Here is a 24,206-nt window from a genome sequence, read left to right as displayed (position 1 = left end):
ATTAATTTTAATTACGACAAATTTCACATTACACTTAATTATTTATTATTTACTATATTTTTACAGATGAATATAATTATAAATTAATTTAAAATTAATAAAAATGTATAAACGATTGTGTAAATAAGACGAGCAAGGCAGAGCTTACGCAAAAGTATGATTATTGCAAAAAAATTTTGATTTAAAGGAAATTTGCAAAAGTAGACCACACAATAAAAAAAAAAAAAAATTACGTTTGCATTAAAAATCAAAACAAAGGCGGCCATTTAAAAAAAAAAAAAAAAAAAAATATTTATTTAAAACTTACCTTATAAAATCAAATGAATAAACATATAAATTTTTAAATTATCCAAGAACATTTTTCATTAAAATGTAATTGTAATAATTTTTGCTGTAACACACTTTACCACGTAAATATGAATATTTTCTCACACTCTGCAAAAAAGTTAACGGATCATAAATGACGAACATAACCAGTGAAGCAAACTTAACAAAAAGCACTTTCACAATTACCAACAAAATTTAACAAATAAATAAGTACTTGAAAACTTAGCGGAACATGTGGGTTTTTTGAAAACCAAATAAAATTAGTTAGAAACATGAGGAAAATACCGAAAAAGCCTAAAGGAAAAGGCAAAAGATGGGCAAAAGGACACAGTTGTAGTAGTAACCCTGAATCAAAAAAATTTAGGGAAGCTGCTAAATCAAGATTTTTTCGACATGAAGTCGGTGAGGAAAAAATATCATTTTTTATACAAACTTTAAATTTAAAAAATTTTATTCTTTTAATTTAATTTGATTTTTTTCACAATTTTATTTAACTCAAAATTTTTTTTTTTTTTTTTTTTAGGTTCCAGTGCTCTTACAATTGGAGCTCTCAAAACGTTAGATGCGTTTAATAATAGAAAACCTGAAAAGAAAACTTCAACTATTGATGGTGAATCAATGGAAACAAGTACTGTTGATTCCTGGACATCAGCAAAAACCTTTAAAACTTTTGCCAGCGACTGGAGTAATTGCTCTAACATGTCATTTAATAGGTAATGAATCATTTGACAATTTTAAGTAGTTGTTATTATTATGACACTAATCTTAGTAATGATGAAAATCATTATTACATATTTTATAATTTTATAAATTCTATTTTTTTTTAAAGGTTACTAAATAAATTTGAACCGAATTCATTTCTACATAAGGAAATGTTAGCAGTTCTGGCAGCAGTTACGGAAGTCATTAAAGCAGAAGGTGGTAAAGAATCATCAACAGAGTATTTTGCAGCTTTGGTAAGTTTAACTTTTTAAAATAATCTTGTGTAATTATTGGTAAGTTACATAAAATTTCAAGTTTTGCTACATTTTAGATTACAACTCTGGGAGTCACCGAAGCTGAAGAAACTGTAGCTGCTATTTTATCTCTACTTGCTATGGGAATTAAATCAGTACCAAGTGAAGTTCTTAAAGTTAAATTTTCTGAAACGTCAAAAATATTTCTAGACCTTATGGCAAAATATTCTGAAGTTGAAAATCCTGTTATTTTGAGAACAGTAAGTACAATTCTTATATAGTTTTCAATTATATTTTCAAATATACTGAAATATAATAATACATTTTATTTAGGTTATCGGTTGTTTATCAGTCAGTTTAAGAGCTCAAGATCCAGGAGTTTGGTCTTATCCATCCACCCATCAAATTTTTCATTCAGTTTTAATTTTTTCAACTCATTCAAAGCCAAAGGTAAAATTTATTTTCATTTTTTAATTGCTAAAGAAAATTTTTACAATAAATGCAGGCCAATATGTCAGTAATACTTTGAAATATGATTTTAGGTTAGAAAAGCAGGTCAACATGCTGTGTGTGCAATTTTAAAAGCATCTGCTCATTTTACCGGGGATAAGTGTCATCCGGCAGCTGAAACTACGGCTAAATACTGCTTAGAACAATTAGAAAGTGGTTTAGTTTCAGGAGGGAACACAATTATACTTCACATTTTGACATTGTTAAAAGAAGTTATAGGTTGCTTTTCTAGGCATTACATAAAGGTTTGTACCTGTCAATTTTGTATAATAATATTTATCTACTTTTTCATGAAATTTATTTATTAATTTGAAAGTTTTTTTTTTTTTTTTTTGAATTTTTAATAGTCAACTTGTGAAACTCTGCTAAAATTAATGACTTTGGGTACACCAATAGTAACCTCTTGCAGTTTAGAAGTTCTTCATAATTTGTTCATATCTGCGCTTCCTACACGTTTCGACTCGGTTTTGAATGCCAAGTTACTAAATGCACTTTATGATTATCAACCATCAACCAACGATACTCAAGCTACTGTAGCATGGTTGACTGTTATGCAAGAAGCTCACAAAGCATTAGCAAAGTAAGGATTAATTATACATGATCATTCGTAAGGAAATTAGTAATTTGTATTTTATAATTTCTTGTTGTTTTTCTTAGGACAGATGCTTTGCTCTGTGGTGAAAACTTGGGAAAGTTTTTTGTTACTGCTACAAATTTATGGTTATGTGATAAAGCGTATATTTTACAAGGAGCCACTACTTGCCTTCGAACTGTCGCAATGGATTGTTTAAAAGCTTGTAAGAATTCTGTCAGGTATTCTCAAATTTGTCAAAATGTTTTTACAGTAGTGGAAAACTGTCTTAAATATCAATTTAACAATGCCTGGGTTCAAGTTTTCACTTTACTCGGTGTATTATACGAGGTAAATATCGAGTAATTGAATTTTAAAAGGTTTTAAGTAAAATGAATGTTTCAAATTTTTTTTGGTGTTAATATGCAGGTTATTGGAAAAGATGGAGAAGAATACATTGGAAACTCTTTAAGAACATTAGGAAACTTGAGAGAATCGTTTAACTTTTTGTATGTGTCAGAATTGGATTACACGATAGGTAAAGCGATTAGATCTTTGGGTCCAGAAATGGTTTTGAAATATATTCCTATTGTTATCACGGGAGAAGAAGTAAATTTCGAATTCAAAACGTGTTGGTTGTTGCCAATTTTAAAAGATAACATTCAAGCATCGAGTCTTAAATTTTTCAGCGAATATTTTCTTCCAATGGCTTTGATATGCGAGTAATTACAATATTTTATTACTAATATTTTAATTTTTTTTTTTTAAATTTTCCATTTAGCATTACATTTAAATTGTGTTTTTTTTTTTTTTTTTCATCATCATCATCATTTTTCTCGACATTTTCAGTAAGAAATCTAAAGAATTGAACGAGAGAAACGAAAAAATTGGAGGACACAGTTATGATTTATTACAACTTCAAATCTGGTCTCTTCTCCCTGCTTTTTGCAACGGATCCGATGACGTAAAGGAAAATTTTAAAATCATTGCTAGAATTATTGGAAATGTGATTGAGGAGAAAAAACACGTTCGAATTCACGGGATGGCGGGTTTAAGAAAACTAATCACGCGAAATCAAAGTGAGTCGAAATTTGTAAATAAGTTAAAAAAAAAATAATAATAATTAAATTAATTTTGCAACAATTGTGCAATTTTTTTTGTTTCAGTGCTCAAAAATGAAGAAAATTTAAAGGAATTAAGTAAATATGCAAAAAATTATCTTCCCATTTTATTTAATTTTTACGTGAAGAAACCCATCGGTACTGACGAATGCGGAGAACGTTTAGCAGCTTACCAAACGATTGGGGTACTACCTTAAATTTAATTTGATAAAATTTTTGTCATTTTTTTTTTTTTAATACGTCGATAGATGTACTCATAATGTTTTTTTCTTATCAGGTTTATTTGTCGATAACCAACAGGGATCAATGCGGTGAAATCTACGATAAAACATTAAAGAAAATGGAAGAATTGGAAAAAGAGGAGGTTTTCATTAAAGATTCATTAATGGATATTCTCAAGTTATTAATTCCTTATCAAAATAATGATAGATTAGATGTGACGTATCAAATGTGTATAAAATCGTTAGAAGAAGCGAAATCTAAAAAAGAAGAAAAAAAATTTTATAGGTTAATTAATTAATTAATTTATGTTATTTATTTATAAGTTTGTTACGGAATCGTGGTAGGAATGTATCCGCGTATTAAAACCTGATAACATATATATATTTTTCTACTTATCAGGCTACTAGAAGTTATCATATCGTCCGATTCCGAAACGTGCAAAAAATTTACGGAGGAAAAAAGAAAGGAAATGTTTTCGTTCGTGTTAAAATCGATAAAAAATGCCAAAGCTCCGAATAGGGGAGCACGTTTAAGGTGCATATATCATTTGATTAAAAATTTACCCAAGAATCAATACAACACGATAAAAGCCGTCGTTCCGGAAGCGATAATTTGTTGCAAAGACATAAACAAAAACACGAGGCTCATAGCTTTCCGTTTATTGGAAGAAATGTTTTACATCAGCAAGGTATGGAGAAACACAACAATTTTTTTTTTCCAATTAATTAATGAATTTCGTTTGTTTTTTTCAGTCGTGGTCTAGCAAAACGCAGGAAGAAACGATAAAATATTACATATCGGTGATAATCGGTGGACTCGCGGGTACTCCGACTCTGACAAGTGCCACGATATTGGCCCTGGGAAAAATGACTCGGGTTTTAAAATCCGACATGGGAACGGACATGATGGAAACGATTTTACAAAATGTCTGCCTACTGAGCAGTCTTCCCGACCGGGAAATTGTCGGCTCCGCTTTGGATTACGTTAAAATATTTTTGACGTCTTTTCAAAAGGATCATGTTTTACCCTACGTTCCCACGATGGTTCGTACGTTTAATTTTTATCCCTTTTTTTTTTTTTTTCCTCTCCAGGAAAGTAAAATTTTTTTTATTTTTTATAGGTTGGTGCGATTGTGTCCATGGTGGACGACTGCAAAAATCATTTTCGACTGAAAACCAGAGACATTTTGGATAGACTCATAAGAAAATTTGGTTACGATATAATTCGATCGTTAATACCGGGAGAAGATGTTATTTTGCAGAGAAGATTGAAAAATTTAAAAAGGATTAACATGAAGAAAAAATCAAATAATAAAATTGACAAGGAAGAAAATGATGATGATTTCCCCGAGGAATTTTCTGCGAAAGCCAAACCTAAAAGGTTTTTTTTTTTTTTTTTTTTTTTTTTTTTTTTTTTTTTATGAAATTTTAAATGAAAATTTTGTTTTTTAATTTTTTTGTAAATTTTAGCATCGATGAAATATTGGCATCGAGTGACGAATCAGAAGATGAAGAAGAAGAAGAAAAGAAACAAAATGGTCAAAAGAAGAAGAAGAAGAAGAAGAGAAAAGATGAATCCGATTTGTTTATTCAAGAAGATGCCGATAATATTGTCGACTTTATTTCTCCATCGGCTTCCAGTAAAATATCGGGTAAAATTTAAATTAAAAGTAAAAACGGTCGATTGGTAAGCTGAGAGTTATTTTCACGATGGAAAAAATTTTCTTTTAGGAGTTCGACCGGATAAGGAAACAAATAAAAAAGAAAAGAAAAAGAGCGATATTAAATTTACGCAAGATGGGAGAATGATTATAACCGAAGATATGTTGGACAAAGAAAACGATAGGTTTTCCGTCGGTGATGATGATGATGATGAGGACGAGGACGACGATGATGATGACGATGGTCGGTCCTACGTGGATAACCTTTCGAATAAATTAGAAAATGTCATGTTGGGAAGAAAACGTAAATTGAGTCTTTCATCCGAAGTTCCAAACAAGTACCAAGGTGAAGAAGACATTTACACACATTTTCGAGGGAAATTTATATACGAATGGGAATTTAAATTTAAAATTGTTTTTTTTTTTTTTTTTTTTTTTCCTCCAGCTGGAGGATCAGGTATTCACAGACCGATTCACGTCGAAGGCAACAGCACGACAAAATTGATAAAAATGAAGAAAAATAAAAAAAAATTAAATAAAAATCAATTGCCCAATTTGAAAACGGGAAAAGAATATCGGGCGAGAAAAGCAAAGGGAGACGTTAAATTGAGGGGAAAACCCGATCCGTACGCTTATATTCCCCTATCCAGGAAATTGTTGAACAGGAGGCAAAAAATGAACAACATTGTTAAATCTGCTATAAGAGGTGCTAAAATAGGTTCGAAATTAAAAATGAAAAGAAAGAAAAAATAGTTTTAATTTTAAAAATAAGGATAAGAAAAAAATTTTTTTATTAAATAATAATAATAATAATAATTTAATGGTTTAATTTTATTTGATGAGGAATTAACGAGTCGTTCGTTGCTTCATTTCTTGTTTCTTTTGTTAAACAAAAAAATTAATATAGGAATTTATTAGAAAAAATTACTCAAACGTCATATCAACTAGGAAAAATATTATTTATTTAATTATATATTGTTCGAAAAAAAAAAATAAATTAATCGCACGGAAGTTGTCTGTAATTTAAACAAAATCCACGATTTCCAACGTCTGGCGTTTCTATTGATGGAGAAGCACTTGTGACCACAGTCAGGACAAAAGGTTTTGATGACGCTGAAAGAAAAAGAAGAAAAGTTTGAATTGTATAAATGTTCCAATTTTTTATACGTTACACGAAAGAAAGACAAAAATTTATGGTAAAAGCTCACAAACAAGTGTCGGAAAACCATTTCCACAAAATCTATCTGTTTTAGTTGGAGTTCCGTTAATCATCGGATTTGGAATAACAACGAAATTATTTGTGCATGTTTCACCCATTTCAGAGGCAATCGGAGTACCTGAATTTTAAAAAAGAAATAAATATAAATTGTTTAAATTTAAACATCATTCAACAGAGTGAGAGTGGTACCTAAAAGTGTGGCATCCAAAGCTTCTGTATCACCAGATACGGTAAATGAAAATTTATCCGTTGGATTTTGTGTCCATTCTATTGAACAATATCCAGGAATCATTTGTACACAAACGCCATAATTTAATTCAGATATTTGCCTTGTTCCAGGACCGGGAGAATCTGTTAATGAGAAGAAAATTCATTTGTCGTGTTGAATATCACGTTCACAAGTTTAATCATGAGTCATACCTGGATCTTCAGGAGCTGTGGACAGTAATGGTGAGTAATTGAAACTTTTTACTTTTCCAGAAGTTGATGTGTAATGCATTAAACACCCGACTGGAGCTCTTGCACAACAATCTATCTGTGAGATTTTTATGTTCCATTTTCTTTCTGTTGTCAATGCGGTATTTGTATCAATTAGTAGTTCTATAGGTGTGTCTTCAGCAAAATCCAAATATACTGAAAAACGTGTACATATTATCATTATCAAAGAAATTCCTACATTAGCAGTTAGTTTTCTCCTCTTGGTTTTGTTTACATACCATGTTGTCCGGTATTCACTCCACAAATTCTTTTAAAATTAGAGGCCGGATTTGAAATTAAAAGAAAATCATCCGTGCAACGTCCCATCGAATCAGGTTCTGATAATTTAAAATCAATGAAATCCAATCGAACCTGACATATTTTTTTATTACATTTCCATATTTTCAATGTGCAAGGATTTCCGGTTCCTTTATACGATGCCGGATATTCGGGATTTGAAAAATATGTGCAATTTATATTTGTTGTTTGTCCGCATGTTTTTTTTACTTGTGAAAAAAAGGAGAAAATATTTTCGTTCGAATTTAATCGGTTTTAAAATGATTGAATGAAAATTTTTATTACCTATGCAACAGCTTCCTAATCCTTTGGCACAAGTCCCAGATGAAAATCCTCCATATTTAGAACATTCTAAACGACTGAAACAGGTACCTTTGAGTCCATTTTCTCCCACGCAAGGTTCGTTGGGAAATCGTACAAAGGTCGGTCCCAAAAAAAATGGAAAAACTATAAAAATAAGGGGATTTTTTTTCAAAAACTTGTTTAAAAATTAAATTTTTCAAATTTTAACTAACGTACTTACATTTAGGATTTCTGCTTTGATAATCATCATCATCATTATTATTATTATAACTTGGTAAGTAATTTGATTCGGAAAAAACACAAATTAAAAATAATGTCAGTAGTGTAAAAAAAATGAAAAAAAAATAATTTTTCATTATTGACAAAATATTATTTTTATATATCGAATGATTTGACTTGAAATAACTAAACAAATCTCCCCCTTTAAAATGTAATGTTAAAATGTAACGGAAAAATTATTATTAGCATTTATTATTAACACCTTTTTTTTTTTTTTTTTTTTTTTCTTGACTCCATTTTGGGACGTGACGTTTAACTAAAAACTGTTATTTTATTTATTATTTAATTATATTATTATTACTTTCTATTTTATTTGTTGGTGGAATTTAAAAATACCATTTTTGGGGACATGTCGTTGTGTGTGTGTTTAAAACAAAAAATATCAAGCCAAGTGAATAATTAATTAAAAGTTTGACCCTCACTTATTACAAATAATACATAATAACAAGTTTTTTTTTTTTTTTACCAATTAAAATTTTTCTTTCAACATTTTACTTTTTATGAATAAGTATTATTATTATCGAACAACTTGAAAAAATATGTAAAGCATTTATTGCGTTTGATACTTATATAAATGCTTCCTTACAAATCATCATGTCAAATTGGTATCGATTCGGGATCTCGATTTAAAAAAAAAAAAAATTATCGAATTCATCATGTTATAATTAATTTTAATGTTTTTAATAATAATAATAATAATAATAATAATAATACAAAAAATAAAAGTATGTTATGCAAGATGCAAAATTAGTATTAAAATAATACAATAATGATGACAAAGGCATAATTTTTTTACACGTATTCAATGACTTTAAATCGAACTGAATCCAATTGATTTTTAATCTTTTCTCAAATCGAAATTTTCAGACTTTATACCGTCTTTTTTAATAACGTAAATGGCTATCGAATCCCCAGTATAAATATCTCTTTCAGCAGCAGCGATAAAAACATCTTTTAAAACTGATAAAGCTTTTTCCAATGTGAGTTGTTCTTTTTTAACATTTTCCATGTTATGATACCCCAACTAAAAACAAATTTGTTATATTTTGTTTAAGAAAAAAATAAACTTAGGGTTAAAAAACATTTGAAATTTTACAAAAAAAAAAAGGGCTTACTTGGTTATCTAGTAGGGGTTGCAATAATGCTCCAGAAGAACCACCAGCTCTAAAAGTACTCCTTTCGCAATGTCCAATGGGATCATAACTGTAAACACAACCTTTTCCTTGATCGTCAAGACCAGCTAGCACATTATAAACTAGATAAGGCATGAATCTTTTGTAATAGAGTAATGTGGATAACATTTGAGAAACGGCAGGAGTAACCATAACTTTATTATTATCATGGAAGTACATCTGTTAATAATAACATCAATTTGTTTTTAATTAAAACGATCACTTAATTGGCATTTGGATAAATTTAAATTTAGTACCTGCATTTGGGCTCTCACGACTTTTGTCAATTGTAAGGTGTCACACCAACATCCTGAGCAACCAAGTACTGTAGTGTCAGACAGTTTAAAAAGTTTCGATTGATTTCTAGTGAAAATAGAATAGTTACTACTTAATCTTGTATCAGATCCAATCACAGCAAAATCTTCTCCAGCGATAGCCACAATACTTCTGTAATATAAAAATAAACATTTGAACTGATACAATCAAAAAATTTAATAAAAGAGTAAAAAGCAAAATTACTATAAAATTAAGTAAACATTTTTTATATAAAAATAGGATATGTTTTTTATAAAAATCTTCAGGTACGAGACCGATTATTATACAAAAAATATAACAATTAATACTAATAATAATGATTTTAAAAGATGATTAAAAACTATAATTAACAACTAACCCTCCATTATCGGTGTAAAACTCAAATGGTGTTTCTTTCGGATTCATTTTTATAAATAAATATAACAAACTCAATTATTAATTCTTGATGGAATGACTCGATGGAGTTCCAAATTTTCTATTGACACTTTAAATAAAACCCGGTGCGTTTTAATAACTGTGGCACAAGATTACATAAATCTGGAGCCACAAAAGAATGTGGCAAAAGATATTTATTTACTTGTTACTTAATAATTTTTTTTTATATCAGAAAATGAATTTTCTTTAAAACTCTATCTTTCGCTTTAATTTAATATTATTTTTAAAAAGTTAGTTACCGCTAGGTAAAATAAAAATATTTGGATATTGATAGGTGTGTATTACTTATTAGAATCCTTGAAAACACGTAAAAAAAATATCTTTTTTGTTTCCCATAATTTTACTTTTTCTAATCTTCTTTTATTTTCAATCTTGTCCTGAATCTTATTGCGTAATTCATTAATTAATAAACTGACGCTTTAATTTTGCTTTATTAAAAACATAACTTGGATTAATATTTGCTATAGGTGTTATCACCTGCTTTCTTTAATAAAAGTATTTTTTTACGTTTTACAATATGCTGCAGTTTATTTAACCCAAATAATTAAAAATTTTTTATTTTATTTACTCGATAGGAATAAATATTATTGGTTTATAAAAAAAAAAAAATTATGCATGAAAAAGTATGTTATAAGCGATAAATTTTTTTAAAATTAAAATTACTTATAGATAAGCGCACTATTAAGAACAATACTAATCATTTTTTGACGTGATTGATTAGGTTTTAACACTAACTACCTATATAATCTATTTTTAGTTTTAATCAATATGGATGATAAATTGTTTGTTTTAGAATCTTTAAAATTGAAAGAAGGTATTGGATTAATAATTTTTAAAAAAATTAATATTTAAAAAATCAATTCCACACTTGTAAATTTTTTTTTTTTTTAAATAAATTAATTGTTACAATTTATCATAAAAATATAATAACTCCTAAAAATAATTGGTGATTATTATTATCATCATCTAAAATAAATTTTTTAAAGTAAGATTTGAGTTATTAATGACCAAATATGTTTTTTTTTTTTTTTTTTAAGGAGGTTTACCTCCTCTTCACAGGAATGTTTCTCAAGGAAGTTTTTCAAAAAAATATTCTAAACTATTCAGAAATTTTAAAAATGAAAGTAGCGGTACAAATTTTTCAAAAAGGTGTAAAGATATCTTAGAACCATCTAAAAGTACTGGAAGAATACATAATTTGTTGGAAAAATTTAATTTTAAAAAAAATTCAGATTTTAATCATCAGACTGTACCAAACAATTTGACGAATAAAAAAAAAAGGAAAAGTATAATGAGCTTGGCATTTAACAAAATGATTTCGACGAAAAAACAACAATCGCAATTCTCAGATGAAACCTCTCATTCCATGGACACTGGACACTCGAATGAAGAAGGATACTGTAGTAGTAAAGAAAAGACTGATGAGTTTGATGAAAATAAAACAGATAAACATTTTACTGAAAAAAAAAATTTTAAAAGTAATTCTCTCATTAGCTTCGAAGAAATTGAATCTAGCGAAGGAGACGAATATAAAACCGAATCTCTTAATCCGGAAAGTAGAAGTATACCTACATCAGTTCAAGAATGGATAAATCATTTACCATTGAAAGATTCCAAGTAATTTTAAAATTTTATTAGATTTATTAAATTTAGTAATGGAATATTTTAATTTAGAGTAATTTGTCTAACAGGAACAACTTAAATGATAATTATAAAGAAGAAAAAATGGATGCGATAAATTTAACTTCACCTAAATCTACTCCAGCGCCTCCTGCAAAACTTAGTAGAGAAGCCTCTATACAATCTAACTCTAGTTTAGACTCGCTTTTGGAATCAAGAAGGCCAGATCCTGTTGAAATTTTTCTTAATCTCGGTTTTGGAAGTGTACCTGGTGTCAGTATGGAAAATTGCAGAATACCCAAAAGATTTTTAGTGCCTTCCAAGGTTTGAAAGACAAAAATTTACTTTAACTCTTGATTTAACTTATTCTGTCGATTATATTCATATTAAAGTTCTTATATTTTTTTTTTTATAGTGTAAAGGAGGTAACTGGAACGAATTTTTAAAACGTGAATTAATTCAAGCTCAAAATTTTGAATGCTCATCATTAGGTTTCAGAGGTTTATCAGGTTAGTATAATATATATTACATAAATTGTATTATTAAACAATTTCTTTATTTAGTTAAATTTTTCTTTTTAAATTTAATTTCAAGCAGCTTGATTTTGAAATAAATGTTAATATCAGGTATTTGTCATCGTAAAAAAAAAAAATTTATAAACTGTAAGGTAAAACGAAGATTATTTTTAATTTTAATAATTGAAATTATTAAATTATTTATAAGGTCCGAGTTACAGGAGGCCATCTGCGATTGTGGCCAACATAATGGAAAAATTAAGAGAACGTTCAATATCAAGAGTATCAAATGAATCAAGACGAATACTATGTGAAAATTCTCAAAATAAACTTTCACCAGAATTTCAAAGTGTTTTAAGTCCAGACAGTAGAAAATTTTTAGAAAATCAGGTTGGTATATTTATTTACATAAAAAGATGTGCGATGTACAAGTTTTAAAAACTTTTTTTTTTTTTTTTTTTTGTTTCCAGGGGAAAATATCTCCAGAAGTCACGAGAAGAAGAAGAATTATTTTCGGTCAGAAATCATTTGCTTTCGCTCACGATGGAGAATTAGTCGAAGTGGATTCGACAAAAGATCAGAAATCTAAAAGCAATACATTATCACCTAATGATCCTAATGAAAAAACGCAGGAAACGGATCCGGAAAAGTTGTTAAAACTCCGTAGGTGCAGTCTTCAAAAACAGAAAAAAGTCGAAGAAGATTCGGATGAAGAAGAAGAAGAACAAAACGTTGTCGACGCGTCGGAAAATGAAGTTTTCGGTTCGGACTCGAAAAATTGCTCAAGAAAATCCAACAATAAAATACCGAGAAGATTTTTATCCTCTTCCAGTCTTAAAACTCTCGAAATAGAAAGTAACATTTCGAAAATAATGAGACGAGAAGTCGAAATGGAAATAAAAAGTTTGACGCAAAAAATAAAACACATAAGCGATCGCGATTTAGTTTCCGTTTTAACACAAGTAATAATGACCGCTTCTTCTTCTTCTTTTCTTTTTTTTTAATAAATTTGTAAATTATAATACTTTAATAATAATAATAATAATTTTTTATTTTTAATCAACAGGTAAAACAACTTTGCTCAACATTAGAAAATAATACGCAAGCATCTTTTGAAATTTAATTATATAGTAACTAGACTTCTTTTTTATTATTATTACCTGTTATCAATTTTTAGAGATATATACGTGTTTATAAATATAAAAATTATTAATTATCGAATTCTTAATTTTGAAAATTTATTATTATTATTATGTAATGTATTTACACGATTCCTGTGTAATTTTTCATTTTAATATTATTTTTAGGTGATAAAATAATAAATATGTATTAATTTAAAAATGTAATGAAATTTCTAAAAAAAGAATTTGCAGGAAAAAAATTTATCACCATGGAGATATAAAATTGATTTAACAAAGAGGGAAACTTTGGTAAAAAGTTAAATTTTTAATATTTAGGGTTTAATTATTAAAAAAAAAAAAAAAAAAAAAAAAAATGGGAGCTGGATTATGTGGAACTTCTCAAGATCCTCAAAATCAAGGTTCGGTTTTGGATAGAGTCATTTCTCAAGCTTCTAACAAAGATGATTGTCTTTTATATAAACTTGCCAACTACAAAAACAGTGGAGAATTGATCGAAGCATACAATATTGGAGGTCAAGCTGAGGTAATATTAGATTTTGATAAAAATTTTAAAAATTTTTTTTATTTATAATAAATATTTTCAGGTTGAAAAACTGATTAAAGAACAATTTGGAGTTTTAATGTATGCCGATGGCAAAGGTGAAGTAATTAAACGTGCAGAATACCTTAGGTGGAAATTTCGAGATCAAGCTCAGGTATGCCATCCTTAAAACTTTTTAACTAATTAATATATCACGACGAAAATAATTTTTACATTAACTGTATTTATCATTTCAGGTCGTTTTACCTATCGAAGCTTCTTTATCTATTTACGATCCTTTGGCAAAATGGGAAGACCACGAAGCTTGTTGGCAAATGCAGTACAGGGGTAGTTTAGGAGAAACGCTTCTTCATGTTTTGATAATTTGCGATTCTAAAATACACACAAAACTTGCTCGTACCCTTTTAAAATGCTTTCCTAAACTTGCTTTGGATATAGTAGAAGGAGAAGAATATTTGGGAGCTAGTGCTCTTCATTTAGCCATTGCTTATAATAATAACGAATTAGTTGAAGATTTGGTAGATGCTGGAGCCAACATTAATCAAAGAGCAGTAGGTCGGTGTAAATGTTATCGAGAACGAAGAAAGTTACCACCGAATAAAATTTATTTAATAATTTTTTTTTTTATATTTTCAGGTAGTTTTTTTCTTCCTAAAGATCAACAACGAGCAAAACCTTTAAAAACCACAGATTACGAAGGTTTGGCATATTTAGGAGAATATCCTTTATCGTGGGCAGCTTGCTGCTCGAATGAAAGCGTCTACAATTTACTTCTTGATGTCGGTGCCGATCCTGACAGTCAGGATTCTTTTGGAAATATGATATTGCACATGGTGGTCGTTTGTGATAAACTGGTAAAATATACCTATTGTTATTTAAAAAAAAAAAAAAAAACTTAAATTATTTTGGGTGAGTTTATAAAATTTATTAAAGGACATGTTTGGTTATGCTCTTCGTCATCCAAAAGTACCAGCTAGTAATGGAATAATTAACAACGAGGGACTTACTCCCCTAACATTGGCATGTAAATTGGGTAGAGCAGATGTTTTTAAAGAAATGTTAGAACTGAGTGCTAAAGAATTTTGGCGTTACAGCAACATCACTTGTTCGGCATATCCACTAAATGCACTTGACACTCTATTACCAGATGGAAGAACCAGTATTGATTTTATTTTAAAATTTATTAATGTTTTACAACCCTTCAACTGTCTGGCTTTTAAACACGTTTAATATTTTTCATTTGCTTAGATTGGAATTCTGCAATTTTTATTATTTTAAACGGTACCAAAGAAGAACATTTAGACATGTTAGATGGTGGAATAATCCAAAGGCTTTTGGAAGAAAAATGGAAAACTTTTGCAAGAGTGAGTATAAAACTTTGAGTTTAAAAATGGCTTTTCTGTTATTGGCTAATTCCGTTTTTTTTTTCTTTTTTTCAGAACCAATTTTTAAAACGTTTGGTTATTTTCTTCTTACATATATTTTGCCTAAGTGGTTCTGTATATTTAAGACCGGACGATAGAAATAAACCACTTTTGGGTGGTACTTCCGTTCAAGATGTTGTCAGGTATTGTTTCGAAATCGGTACCATACTCGGAGTTCTTTGTTATTTATGTTTTCAACAAGGAGATGAAATTAGAAATCAAGGATTGATTAGTTTTTTAAAACAATTGGTATTTTTAATTTTTTTTTTTTTTTTTTTATAAATAAATGGCAGAATTATTTAATCTTGAAATCTGGGCGAATTTTTTTTTTTTAGCCGCATGATCCTGCAAAGTTTATATTTCTCATATCAAATCTTTTAATTTTGGCCTGTATACCTTACCGTGTGGCTGGTGATACGGATACGGAAGAAGCCATACTTGTATTTGCGGTACCTAGTTCGTGGTTTCTGTTAATGTTTTTTGCCGGGTAAGACTTACAAAAAAAATCAATTTAACTAAAAATAAAAAATGGAATTTAATTTGTATTTTTTTTTTTTTGTGATTTCAGAGCGATTCGATTAACTGGTCCATTTGTCACCATGATTTACAGTATGATCACTGGAGATATGTTAACCTTTGGTATTATATATTCGGTATTTTTATTTGGTTTTTCTCAAAGTTTTTTTTTCCTATACAAAGGCTCTAAAAATGTGAGCAGTTCTCTATTTACTTCATATCCATCAACTTGGATGGCTCTTTTTCAAGTCACAATGGGAGATTATAACGTCAGTTTATTTTAATAGCACTTAATATTAATTTTTTTTAAAATTGTTATTCAATAAATTATAAAAAATTTAAATTTTTAGTACAATGATTTATCTCTAACAGCATATCCAGCCATTAGCAAAATGGTATTCACAATATTTATGGTTTTGGTACCCATTCTTTTGTTAAACATGTTGATTGCCATGATGGGCAATACTTATGCTCATGTTATTGAACAAAGCGAAAAAGAATGGATGAAACAGGTTCAGGATTTTTTTATGGTTTAAATTAGAAATATTATTAGAGAAAAAGTAAACGTGGAAAATTTGTTTTGCAGTGGGCTAAAATTGTTGTGGCTTTGGAACGTGCGGTAAATCAGGAAGATTGTCATCGTTACTTACAAGAATATTCTATTAAATTAGGTCCTGGTGATGATCCTAGCACCGAGCAAAGAGGTGTTTTGGTAATTAAATCTAAAAGTAAAACAAGAGCAAAACAAAGAAAAGGCGCACTTTGTAATTGGAAGGTATGATATTATCAGGCTTTGTAAATTTTATAATTTTCTAATACTTTGACTGACAAACAGTTTTCATTGTAGAGGGTTGGAAAAGTAACCATTCGAGAATTGCATAAGAGAGGAATGACCGGAGAACAATTGCGACGTCTTATGTGGGGAAGATCATCAATTTCAACCCCCGTCAAACCTGCACCAATAAAATTAGGGTGAAATAAAACAGACATTAACGCATGAAATTTGTTAATTTTTTTTTCATTTATTTACACCGACATTTAAAATTTCAGCCACGTTACGAGCATCTCGGGTGTGGCTGATATAACCGTTCCAGAAACGACAGGAAACACTGTTGGAACGGGAGGAGGCGGTTTGTTAGCTGCTTTGGACGTTATGGCATTTACAAATGATTTGGAATTCAGTTCGGAAAATCAAACTTCGACCAGTTTCAAAACTCAACCTCAACCATCAGAAGTTTCTTGCGTTGAATCGGATTCGAATTCAGATCCTTTATATAATGATCCTCTGAGGCAATTGGTAATTCACAAGAAAGAGTTATCGCTTTATATCATTAGAATGTTTTACACAACATTAAAAAAAAAAAATTTTTTTATCAGGTTATGCTGTCTGAGAATGAAGAACTCAATAAAACTCGGGAAGAAATTTTAACTTTAGCTCGAGTTGCAGCAAATAATGATGGAATTGAAGAGATACCACCGCAAATATGTCAATACGGTTGGATTAATAATTATAATTTTTTCGGTAATACATTTGCACAAAATCAAAAAGTTGAGGATCCTGTTCAACAGCCTACATTTCAATCTACACCAAATCATAGCGACAGTGATGGTTTAGGAGGTAATAGGAGGTTTAGGAGGTATTTTGTTATTACAATTATTTTTTTGATATTTTAAAAACTAATAAGTTTTAATGACGTCAGATGGATTACTCCTTGGAAGTAATCGAAGATTAAAAAGAACTCGATCGGCAAATATAAAAAGAAAGTTTTCTGGAAGTTCGACAAATGAAAAAAATTTATTAGAACCTGAGGATTCAAGTTCAACTAATTCCGAGGATTTTTCATGTTTAACCGAAAATTACATAAATAAAAATATTAAAGTTAATGCAAATTTTTCGGAGAATTCTTTACGAAGTAATAGAAGTTCTGCCAATCTCGTGGTGAAAAAATTTGGAAGAAGGTCGGGTTTGAAATCCTCTACCAACAGGTATGTTTTAAAAACTTTACATCAATTTTTTTTTTTTCAAATTCTCAATTAAAAAAAAATGTCAAATTTCAGAATTGCTCCTGCTGATTTAAGTCCAGTTGGTAATGTTTCCAAATACTCTGAAACTTTGTGTAACTCATATTGTATTACTTCTTCATCGGATGTTTTGTATCAATGGAGTATAAAAGGAATAACAAATATGAATACACTTTTAGGATTGGAAAATGAGGATTCAATGTAAAAAATTAATTTAGCTAATTGACAAAAAATAATTTTTCTTGTTTAACTTTTTAGATTTTTGTTTAATTTCAAAAATTTTATTGATTGTTATTTGTTTTATTATGTATGTTTAAAATAAAATTTTAAAAATTCCTTGTTCTAATTTTTTTTTTTTAATTTTCTTTTTTCATATTAAATTAATAGGATTTTTGTATTTAAAAAAAGTTCGGTTATAAAATATTTGAATAAAAACCACAGACGTACATTTAAAATTTGTAATTAATTTTAATGGTGTCTATGATCAAAACATTACACAATAACAATGGCCTCTCCTGCAAGACCTAAATCTCCTCGATCTCCTGGATTTATCAGAAAAGAAGAAAAAGAGGAGTCGTTTTGGGAAAAAATCGGAACGTTGGGGAGAAAAAAAAGAATTAAAGAAGGTAAGCGTTTTTTTGAAAAATTTAAATAAAAAAAATTTAGGTTATTAATCCGAGATTTAAAAAATTTTCATTTGCATAGCCTTATTTGGAAACGATATTATTTATACTGTGGGCGTTTAAATTTAAATTTAAATGTCTTTTGTAATGCTTAATTAAAAATTCTCCATTAATCATAATTAATTATAAATTTAAACGATTTTAAAAATACGATTTTTTTTTATTAATTACACGTGTCTTGTAAAACTTGAAACTAAATTATTCTCCTAATGTCAAATAATTATTTTAAAATAAATATAAATATCTGATGATTATTTTTATTTTTCAGTTCAAGAAGTACAAGAAGAAGGTGAAATTGCAATCGACTCTCCTGGTTTTGTATTTTCTCCCGTTATTTCACCAGACGAATATGCATTGGGTAAGTTATTATCGATTAAAAAATATTTTTTTTATATAAAATTTACATATTTTACTCATAATTTTTTTAAATTTCACAGATGAAAATGAAGAGAGGTCAATTTTAGCACCTGGAGAGAGAAATAATCCAAAATTAACTGAACTGATAAGAGTTTTAATCGAATGGATTAATGATGAATTAGCCGATCAGCGAATCATCGTAAAAGATATTGAAGAAGATTTGTATGATGGACAAGTTTTGCAGAAACTTATCGGTAAAATTATACCATAAACTTAAATTTTAAATGACAAAGAATTTACTGAGTAAAAAAAAAAAATTTTTTGTAGAAAAACTTAGTGGAGAATTATTGGATGTACCGGAAGTAACACAATCGGAAGAAGGTCAAAAACAAAAATTGCAAATTGTATTGAGAGCAGTCAATCAAGTTTTGGGAGTGCCTTACATGTCGTCACCAAAATGGAATGTCGAAAGTATTCATTCTAAAAATGTCGTTTCCATACTTCATTTATTGGTATCATTAGCAAGACATTTTAGAGCTCCAGTACGATTGCCAGAAAATGTTGTTGTTTCAGTTGTTGTTGTAAAGGTAATTAAAATAATTTTTTATTAAATTTGTATAGTAATATAAAAGTAATTTTATGTAATTAATATATAAGTAATTTTTTTCGATTTAGAAAAAAGATGGCGTTCTCAGCCATAGAACAGTACACGAGGAATTAACTGCAACTTATGATGATTTGGGTATGAGATGTGAAAGAGATGCATTTGATACATTGTTCGATCAAGCACCTGATAAATTAGAAGTTGTTAAAAAGGTAAGTTAAATATTTAAACCTTTTATAAATCTTTTTCATTTGGGAAACATGTTAACATAATTAATATTTTGTTTTAGTCTCTTGTCACGTTTGTCAATAAACATTTAAATAAAATTAATTTGGAAGTCACCGATTTGGACACACAATTCGATGATGGAGTTTATTTAACTCTTTTCATGGGACTTTTAGAAGGATTCTTTGTACCACTTTATTCTTTTTACCTTACACCGAAAAATTTTGATGAAAAAGTTCATAATGTCGCACTATCATTTGAGCTTATGCAAGATGTCGGATTGGCGAGAGCAAAAGCAAGACCGGAAGGTAAATAAATATTTCACCGAATAAAATATTAAAAATATAATTACTTCACTTTCATTTTTCTATTTACATATTAGTTTTAATATGTAAAAATTTAGATCATTTAATAAATTTCAAAATCCTTTTTTTTTTTTCAGATATTGTTAATAGAGATTTGAAATCGACATTGAGAGTCTTATATAATTTGTTCACAAAGTACAAAAGTATGAATTGATTTGCGACTTTAAGTTTGAATAAGTGCCTCATATTTAAAAAAAAAAAATTTCCATGCCTACTATTTCTTTTTCTAAAAAAAGAAATTACTAAAATTAATTTTTAAAAAATTTTATTTATAATTTATTTATATCTACACGTATTAATGTTTTAACACGGAAAATAATTTTTATTTTTTTAAATAATTGTTTTTAAAAATAACCGTCTAATGCATATTTTAAAAAAATATGCCATATAAATTTGTATTTTAAATAGTTATTAAATTTAATTTATGCATGACTAAATCAATAAAAAAAAATTGTAATCAATTTTACTAATATAACTGTTATCGGAAAATTTTGAATGATAAGAGCTGCTTAAGGGAAATAAAAAAGTTGAGATGTTAAGTAGAATAATATTATTTATATTAGGTATATTATTATTATTATTATTAATACTGTATATTTGTCTAATAACCTTTTTTTAATTTATATTACATTCACAATTTTTATTTTATTAAATTTTTTATTTACATAAATACACTATTACATATTTTTGTTGTCATGAAAGTTTTTCTACGATTTTAAAATTTCAATAATTTTTAATTTAACTTTTGAACGATCTTTATCAAACATATGTTCATTATTGTCTAAATAGGTCACTGAACTTATTTCATCACGTTTTGGAATTGAACATTTAATTATTTTTAATAATGTTTTCTCAGAATCAAGTTTATTTGTATGCACACTCCATATATTATGAAAAAAATTTTTAACAATATTTTGTTCAATCAATGCTTCTTTAGAGATGTAACCACAAACCAGTGCAACACAATCATTGTTATTTTTCAATAATAAAACAGCAAAAAGAAGAGTAGCACATAAATAAGAGATCTGGCTTTGATAATCAGTATGTTTTGCCCTATCGGAAAAATAATCTGCAAGATTGTCTACAACGATTGCACTAATTTTAAAACTTCGAATGTGAATTGTAGCTATTTGATATAATAAATCTTTCCAAGTTGGTAAGTACCTAAAATAAAACTATTTTGAAGTTAAGTGTTAGGTCAAATTAATTTAAATGCTCGATAAATTATAAATAATGCTTACATAAATTGCATTAATTTTAGTATGTGTGGTTCAGTTATTGAACTTTTTCTCAAAGAAGGTGGAAGACTTTCGATTCGAGATTTTGATATATACAGCAATTGTTGACCTTCTGTAGCCCAGTAATTGGTAAACTGAAATACAGTAACAGACAATCAAAATCAAAAATATCATCACATACTTTAAGTTTTTTTAAAATTAAATTTTGCCTTAATATTATTGTAACCGACAAATAAAAATAAAAAAAAAAAGTACTTCGAATAAAAAAGGAAATAAAGAATTGTCTTCGGATGAAGTTATGAGAAGTACTGTTTTAATATTTTTATCTGTCATTTTAAAAAAATAAAGAACACTTCAAATGAAAACACAATTGAAAAAATTCCCGCTAAATTTAATGACGTCACATTTTAAAACCTAGTTCATGATTTTAAATTGTCATAGAAGGCGGTGAACGAAGTAAAGTAATTTAATTTATGTTATATTTGTTTGTTAAGTTTTTTTTTTTACAAAAATTTTTATTTTTTATAATTAAAATTTTTTAATATAGATTTTTATTATTACAGTATTTTATAACAAAAATAATTAATAATTTAAAATGTTTTTATATAATATGAGAACATTTCTATTTTTGGTAAACAGTGTCCAGTAAGTGGGTGTGAGTGTGTGTGTGTGTGTGTATGTGAAAGTGAATTTGATTTTCAATTTTATTTTAAATAATAATAATTAAATATTAAAATAAATTATGGAAGATATATTTCAATGGTGCCGAGAAGGAAATGTTATGCTCGTTCGAGTATGGTTGGATGATACGGAAAATGATTTGAACCAAGGGTAAGTTTAAATTAAATTACTTTAAAAACACACTCCTTCATTTTTATTATGGATTAGCGTAGGATTTATTGTTATTTTAATAAAAATAATTATTTAATTTTTTATTTTTTTCAAGAACTGTTTTTTCAAATTTATTTTTTTTTTAATATTACATTTATAAAATTTTTGACTACCAAACTTGAGTTATTAATTAAACTTAATTTTATTTTAAAATCTTGCTCAATTTGTGTGACCCAAATTAACGATTTTATGGAGCTCAATTTACAAAATTAAATTTTAATTATTTTTATTAAAATAAATAAAAATTATAGAATTTGCATATTTTTTTTCATAAAGAAGTAATTTAAATGGAAGTATTTTAGTTGTTTTATTCATTGAAAGCAATAAATTAAATGTTTCTTACACATCTGCTTAATCATAGCTATATTATTATTATTATTATTATGTAAAAATGTTATTTGAATTAACTGTTTAATGTGAAATCGTAAAAAAAAATTAACCGTTTAGTTTATTTAAAAGTTGTTATTTATGAAAAAAATTTTTAATTTTTTTTTTTTTTTTTTTTTTTTAAACAAAAGAGATGATCATGGTTTGAGCCCTTTGCATTGGGCTTCGAAAGAAGGCCATGCCAAGATTGTGGAACTTTTACTTCAAAGAGGTGCCAGAGTGAATGCAACAAACAGAGGAGATGACACAGCTCTTCATTTGGCAGCTGCCCATGGCCATAGAGAAATAGTTCACATGGTACTTTTATTTTTTGTATTCAAATTTGAAAGTACATTGTTGTAAAAGTTCAAACTTAATTAGATTAGCTATCGTTAATGTATTTTGTGCTTTTAAAACTTAATCGTAGTTGCTTAAAAGTCGAGCCGATGTCAATTTCATAAATGAACATGGTAATTCACCACTACATTATGCATGTTTTTGGGGTTATCAAGGAATCGCAGAAGATTTAGTGGCACAAGGAGGTTTAGTATCTTTGGCTAATAAAGATGGAGATACACCTCTTGACAAAGCCAGGGGTCACCTCGCTAAGACCTTACATGGTATTTTATCTTTTTTTTACTGTTTCAAATTAGATGGCGATTTGAAAATACGAAAGCAACATTTAAAGTTTTTTATATTACTTTTAGATCTTGCTGTCGAAACTGGTCAAGACCTCAAAAAAATCACATTTAAAGATCAAAGTTGGCTCGGATTAAAAACAAGAAGCAGAGATCCGACATTGTCCAGACATCGTGGAATTAATATTGCTGATTTAGCTTTACACACAAAAATTGCAAGTACTCCAAGTGGTGATACATGGCGCGGAAAGTGGCAAAAGAATGATGTTGTCGCCAAAATATTAGCCGTTAGAGAATGTACTCCACGTATATCACGTGACTTCAATGAAGAATTCCCTAAATTGAGGTAAGCTTAAGAATTTATTTTATTTTTCATTTTATTTTATTTTATCTGATAATAAATTTTTTTTTTTTTTAGAATTTTTTCACATCCAAACGTTTTGCCAGTCATCGGATGCTGCAACAGTCCTCCCAATTTAGTTGTCATAAATCAATACATGCCTTGGGGATCTTTGTACACTTTGTTACACGAAGGAGCTGGCGTCGTCGTCGACATGGCACAAGCTCTAAGATTCGCCGTTGACACTGCCAGAGGAATGGCATACCTTCATAGCCTGGAGAGACTCAATCCGCAATTTAATTTAAACAGCCGACACATCATGATAGACGAAGATTTGACAGCCAGAATAAATATGGCGGATTTTAAATTTACATTTCAAGAACGTGCCAGAGTCTACTATCCCGCTTGGATGTCTCCCGAAGGTATTTAAATAAAATTTAAAATGTATTGTTGAGCTTTACAACCCCCCCCCGCCCTCCTCCATTTTACATTTATTCTTTTTTAGCACTACAAAAGAAACCCAGCGATAGGAATTGGGAAGCTTGCGACATGTGGTCATTTGCTATACTCCTGTGGGAATTATCAACGCGAGAAGTACCATTTGCGGATTTATCCCCGATGGAACAAGGAATGAAAATTGCCGTCGAAGGATTAAGGATAACCATACCTCCCGGAATATCGCCACACCTCGCCAAATTAATACGAATATGCATGAATGAGGATCCGGGAAAAAGACCGACGTTCGATCAAGTTTTACCCATATTAGACAAGATGAAACGTTGATCTAACCCCCGCCCCCCTCCCTTCCCCCCCCCAAAAAAAAAATTACGTTACATTTATTAATAGTTAATTAAT

General features: G+C 28.5%; 9 protein-coding genes across 9 annotated transcripts; 6 read left to right on the top strand and 3 right to left on the bottom strand.

Moving 5' to 3' along the window:
- Positions 1–599: 599 nt before the first annotated feature.
- On the top strand, positions 600–6,120 carry Phum_PHUM581940 (uncharacterized protein; the record flags this gene model as incomplete). Its single annotated transcript, XM_002432342.1, has 18 exons — positions 600–729; positions 851–1,040; positions 1,157–1,283; positions 1,361–1,543; positions 1,617–1,733; positions 1,826–2,038; positions 2,141–2,373; positions 2,451–2,715; positions 2,794–3,086; positions 3,214–3,443; positions 3,531–3,670; positions 3,763–3,992; positions 4,107–4,395; positions 4,460–4,750; positions 4,828–5,087; positions 5,177–5,358; positions 5,438–5,713; positions 5,813–6,120. 18 exons carry the CDS (start codon positions 600–602, stop codon positions 6,118–6,120), a joined length of 3,957 nt encoding a protein of 1,318 aa, XP_002432387.1.
- A 244-nt stretch (positions 6,121–6,364) lies between these two features.
- Phum_PHUM581930 (uncharacterized protein) lies at positions 6,365–7,919 on the bottom strand (the record flags this gene model as incomplete). The annotated part of the gene is made up of 7 exons (XM_002432341.1): positions 6,365–6,480; positions 6,576–6,704; positions 6,776–6,937; positions 7,007–7,219; positions 7,303–7,569; positions 7,646–7,807; positions 7,880–7,919. 7 exons carry the CDS (start codon positions 7,917–7,919, stop codon positions 6,365–6,367), a joined length of 1,089 nt encoding a protein of 362 aa, XP_002432386.1.
- Positions 7,920–8,780: 861 nt separating this feature from the next.
- Positions 8,781–9,834, bottom strand: Phum_PHUM581920 (proteasome subunit beta type, putative; the record flags this gene model as incomplete). The annotated part of the gene is made up of 4 exons (XM_002432340.1): positions 8,781–8,966; positions 9,058–9,294; positions 9,372–9,561; positions 9,788–9,834. The coding sequence occupies 4 exons, from the start codon at positions 9,832–9,834 to the stop codon at positions 8,781–8,783; spliced, it is 660 nt and encodes a 219-aa protein (XP_002432385.1).
- A 798-nt stretch (positions 9,835–10,632) lies between these two features.
- Phum_PHUM581910 (uncharacterized protein) lies at positions 10,633–11,998 on the top strand (the record flags this gene model as incomplete). The annotated part of the gene is made up of 6 exons (XM_002432339.1): positions 10,633–10,678; positions 10,902–11,042; positions 11,097–11,289; positions 11,359–11,481; positions 11,556–11,808; positions 11,900–11,998. 6 exons carry the CDS (start codon positions 10,633–10,635, stop codon positions 11,996–11,998), a joined length of 855 nt encoding a protein of 284 aa, XP_002432384.1.
- A 250-nt stretch (positions 11,999–12,248) lies between these two features.
- On the top strand, positions 12,249–13,441 carry Phum_PHUM581900 (uncharacterized protein; the record flags this gene model as incomplete). The annotated part of the gene is made up of 3 exons (XM_002432338.1): positions 12,249–12,389; positions 12,470–12,961; positions 13,373–13,441. 3 exons carry the CDS (start codon positions 12,249–12,251, stop codon positions 13,439–13,441), a joined length of 702 nt encoding a protein of 233 aa, XP_002432383.1.
- Positions 13,442–13,493: 52 nt separating this feature from the next.
- Positions 13,494–17,849, top strand: Phum_PHUM581890 (uncharacterized protein; the record flags this gene model as incomplete). The annotated part of the gene is made up of 16 exons (XM_002432337.1): positions 13,494–13,664; positions 13,726–13,836; positions 13,919–14,237; positions 14,319–14,536; positions 14,616–14,841; positions 14,931–15,046; positions 15,122–15,355; positions 15,442–15,593; positions 15,675–15,891; positions 15,973–16,134; positions 16,209–16,397; positions 16,470–16,594; positions 16,673–16,919; positions 17,015–17,240; positions 17,323–17,608; positions 17,681–17,849. The coding sequence occupies 16 exons, from the start codon at positions 13,494–13,496 to the stop codon at positions 17,847–17,849; spliced, it is 3,168 nt and encodes a 1,055-aa protein (XP_002432382.1).
- A 300-nt stretch (positions 17,850–18,149) lies between these two features.
- Positions 18,150–20,032, top strand: Phum_PHUM581880 (beta-parvin, putative; the record flags this gene model as incomplete). The annotated part of the gene is made up of 7 exons (XM_002432336.1): positions 18,150–18,270; positions 18,596–18,685; positions 18,765–18,938; positions 19,012–19,271; positions 19,360–19,500; positions 19,578–19,821; positions 19,956–20,032. The coding sequence occupies 7 exons, from the start codon at positions 18,150–18,152 to the stop codon at positions 20,030–20,032; spliced, it is 1,107 nt and encodes a 368-aa protein (XP_002432381.1).
- A 553-nt stretch (positions 20,033–20,585) lies between these two features.
- On the bottom strand, positions 20,586–21,449 carry Phum_PHUM581870 (uncharacterized protein; the record flags this gene model as incomplete). Its single annotated transcript, XM_002432335.1, has 3 exons — positions 20,586–21,042; positions 21,120–21,250; positions 21,426–21,449. The coding sequence occupies 3 exons, from the start codon at positions 21,447–21,449 to the stop codon at positions 20,586–20,588; spliced, it is 612 nt and encodes a 203-aa protein (XP_002432380.1).
- Positions 21,450–21,858: 409 nt separating this feature from the next.
- Positions 21,859–24,134, top strand: Phum_PHUM581860 (Integrin-linked protein kinase, putative; the record flags this gene model as incomplete). The annotated part of the gene is made up of 6 exons (XM_002432334.1): positions 21,859–21,947; positions 22,526–22,691; positions 22,801–22,993; positions 23,081–23,357; positions 23,430–23,773; positions 23,857–24,134. The coding sequence occupies 6 exons, from the start codon at positions 21,859–21,861 to the stop codon at positions 24,132–24,134; spliced, it is 1,347 nt and encodes a 448-aa protein (XP_002432379.1).
- Positions 24,135–24,206: the final 72 nt, after the last annotated feature.

This window comes from Pediculus humanus, genomic scaffold (assembly GCF_000006295.1).
Source record: "Pediculus humanus corporis 1103172108309 genomic scaffold, whole genome shotgun sequence".
NCBI classification, from domain to species: domain Eukaryota; kingdom Metazoa; phylum Arthropoda; class Insecta; order Psocodea; family Pediculidae; genus Pediculus; species Pediculus humanus.
Note: the sequence above shows the minus strand (reverse complement) of the source record. Positions and strands in the feature narration are given on the sequence as shown.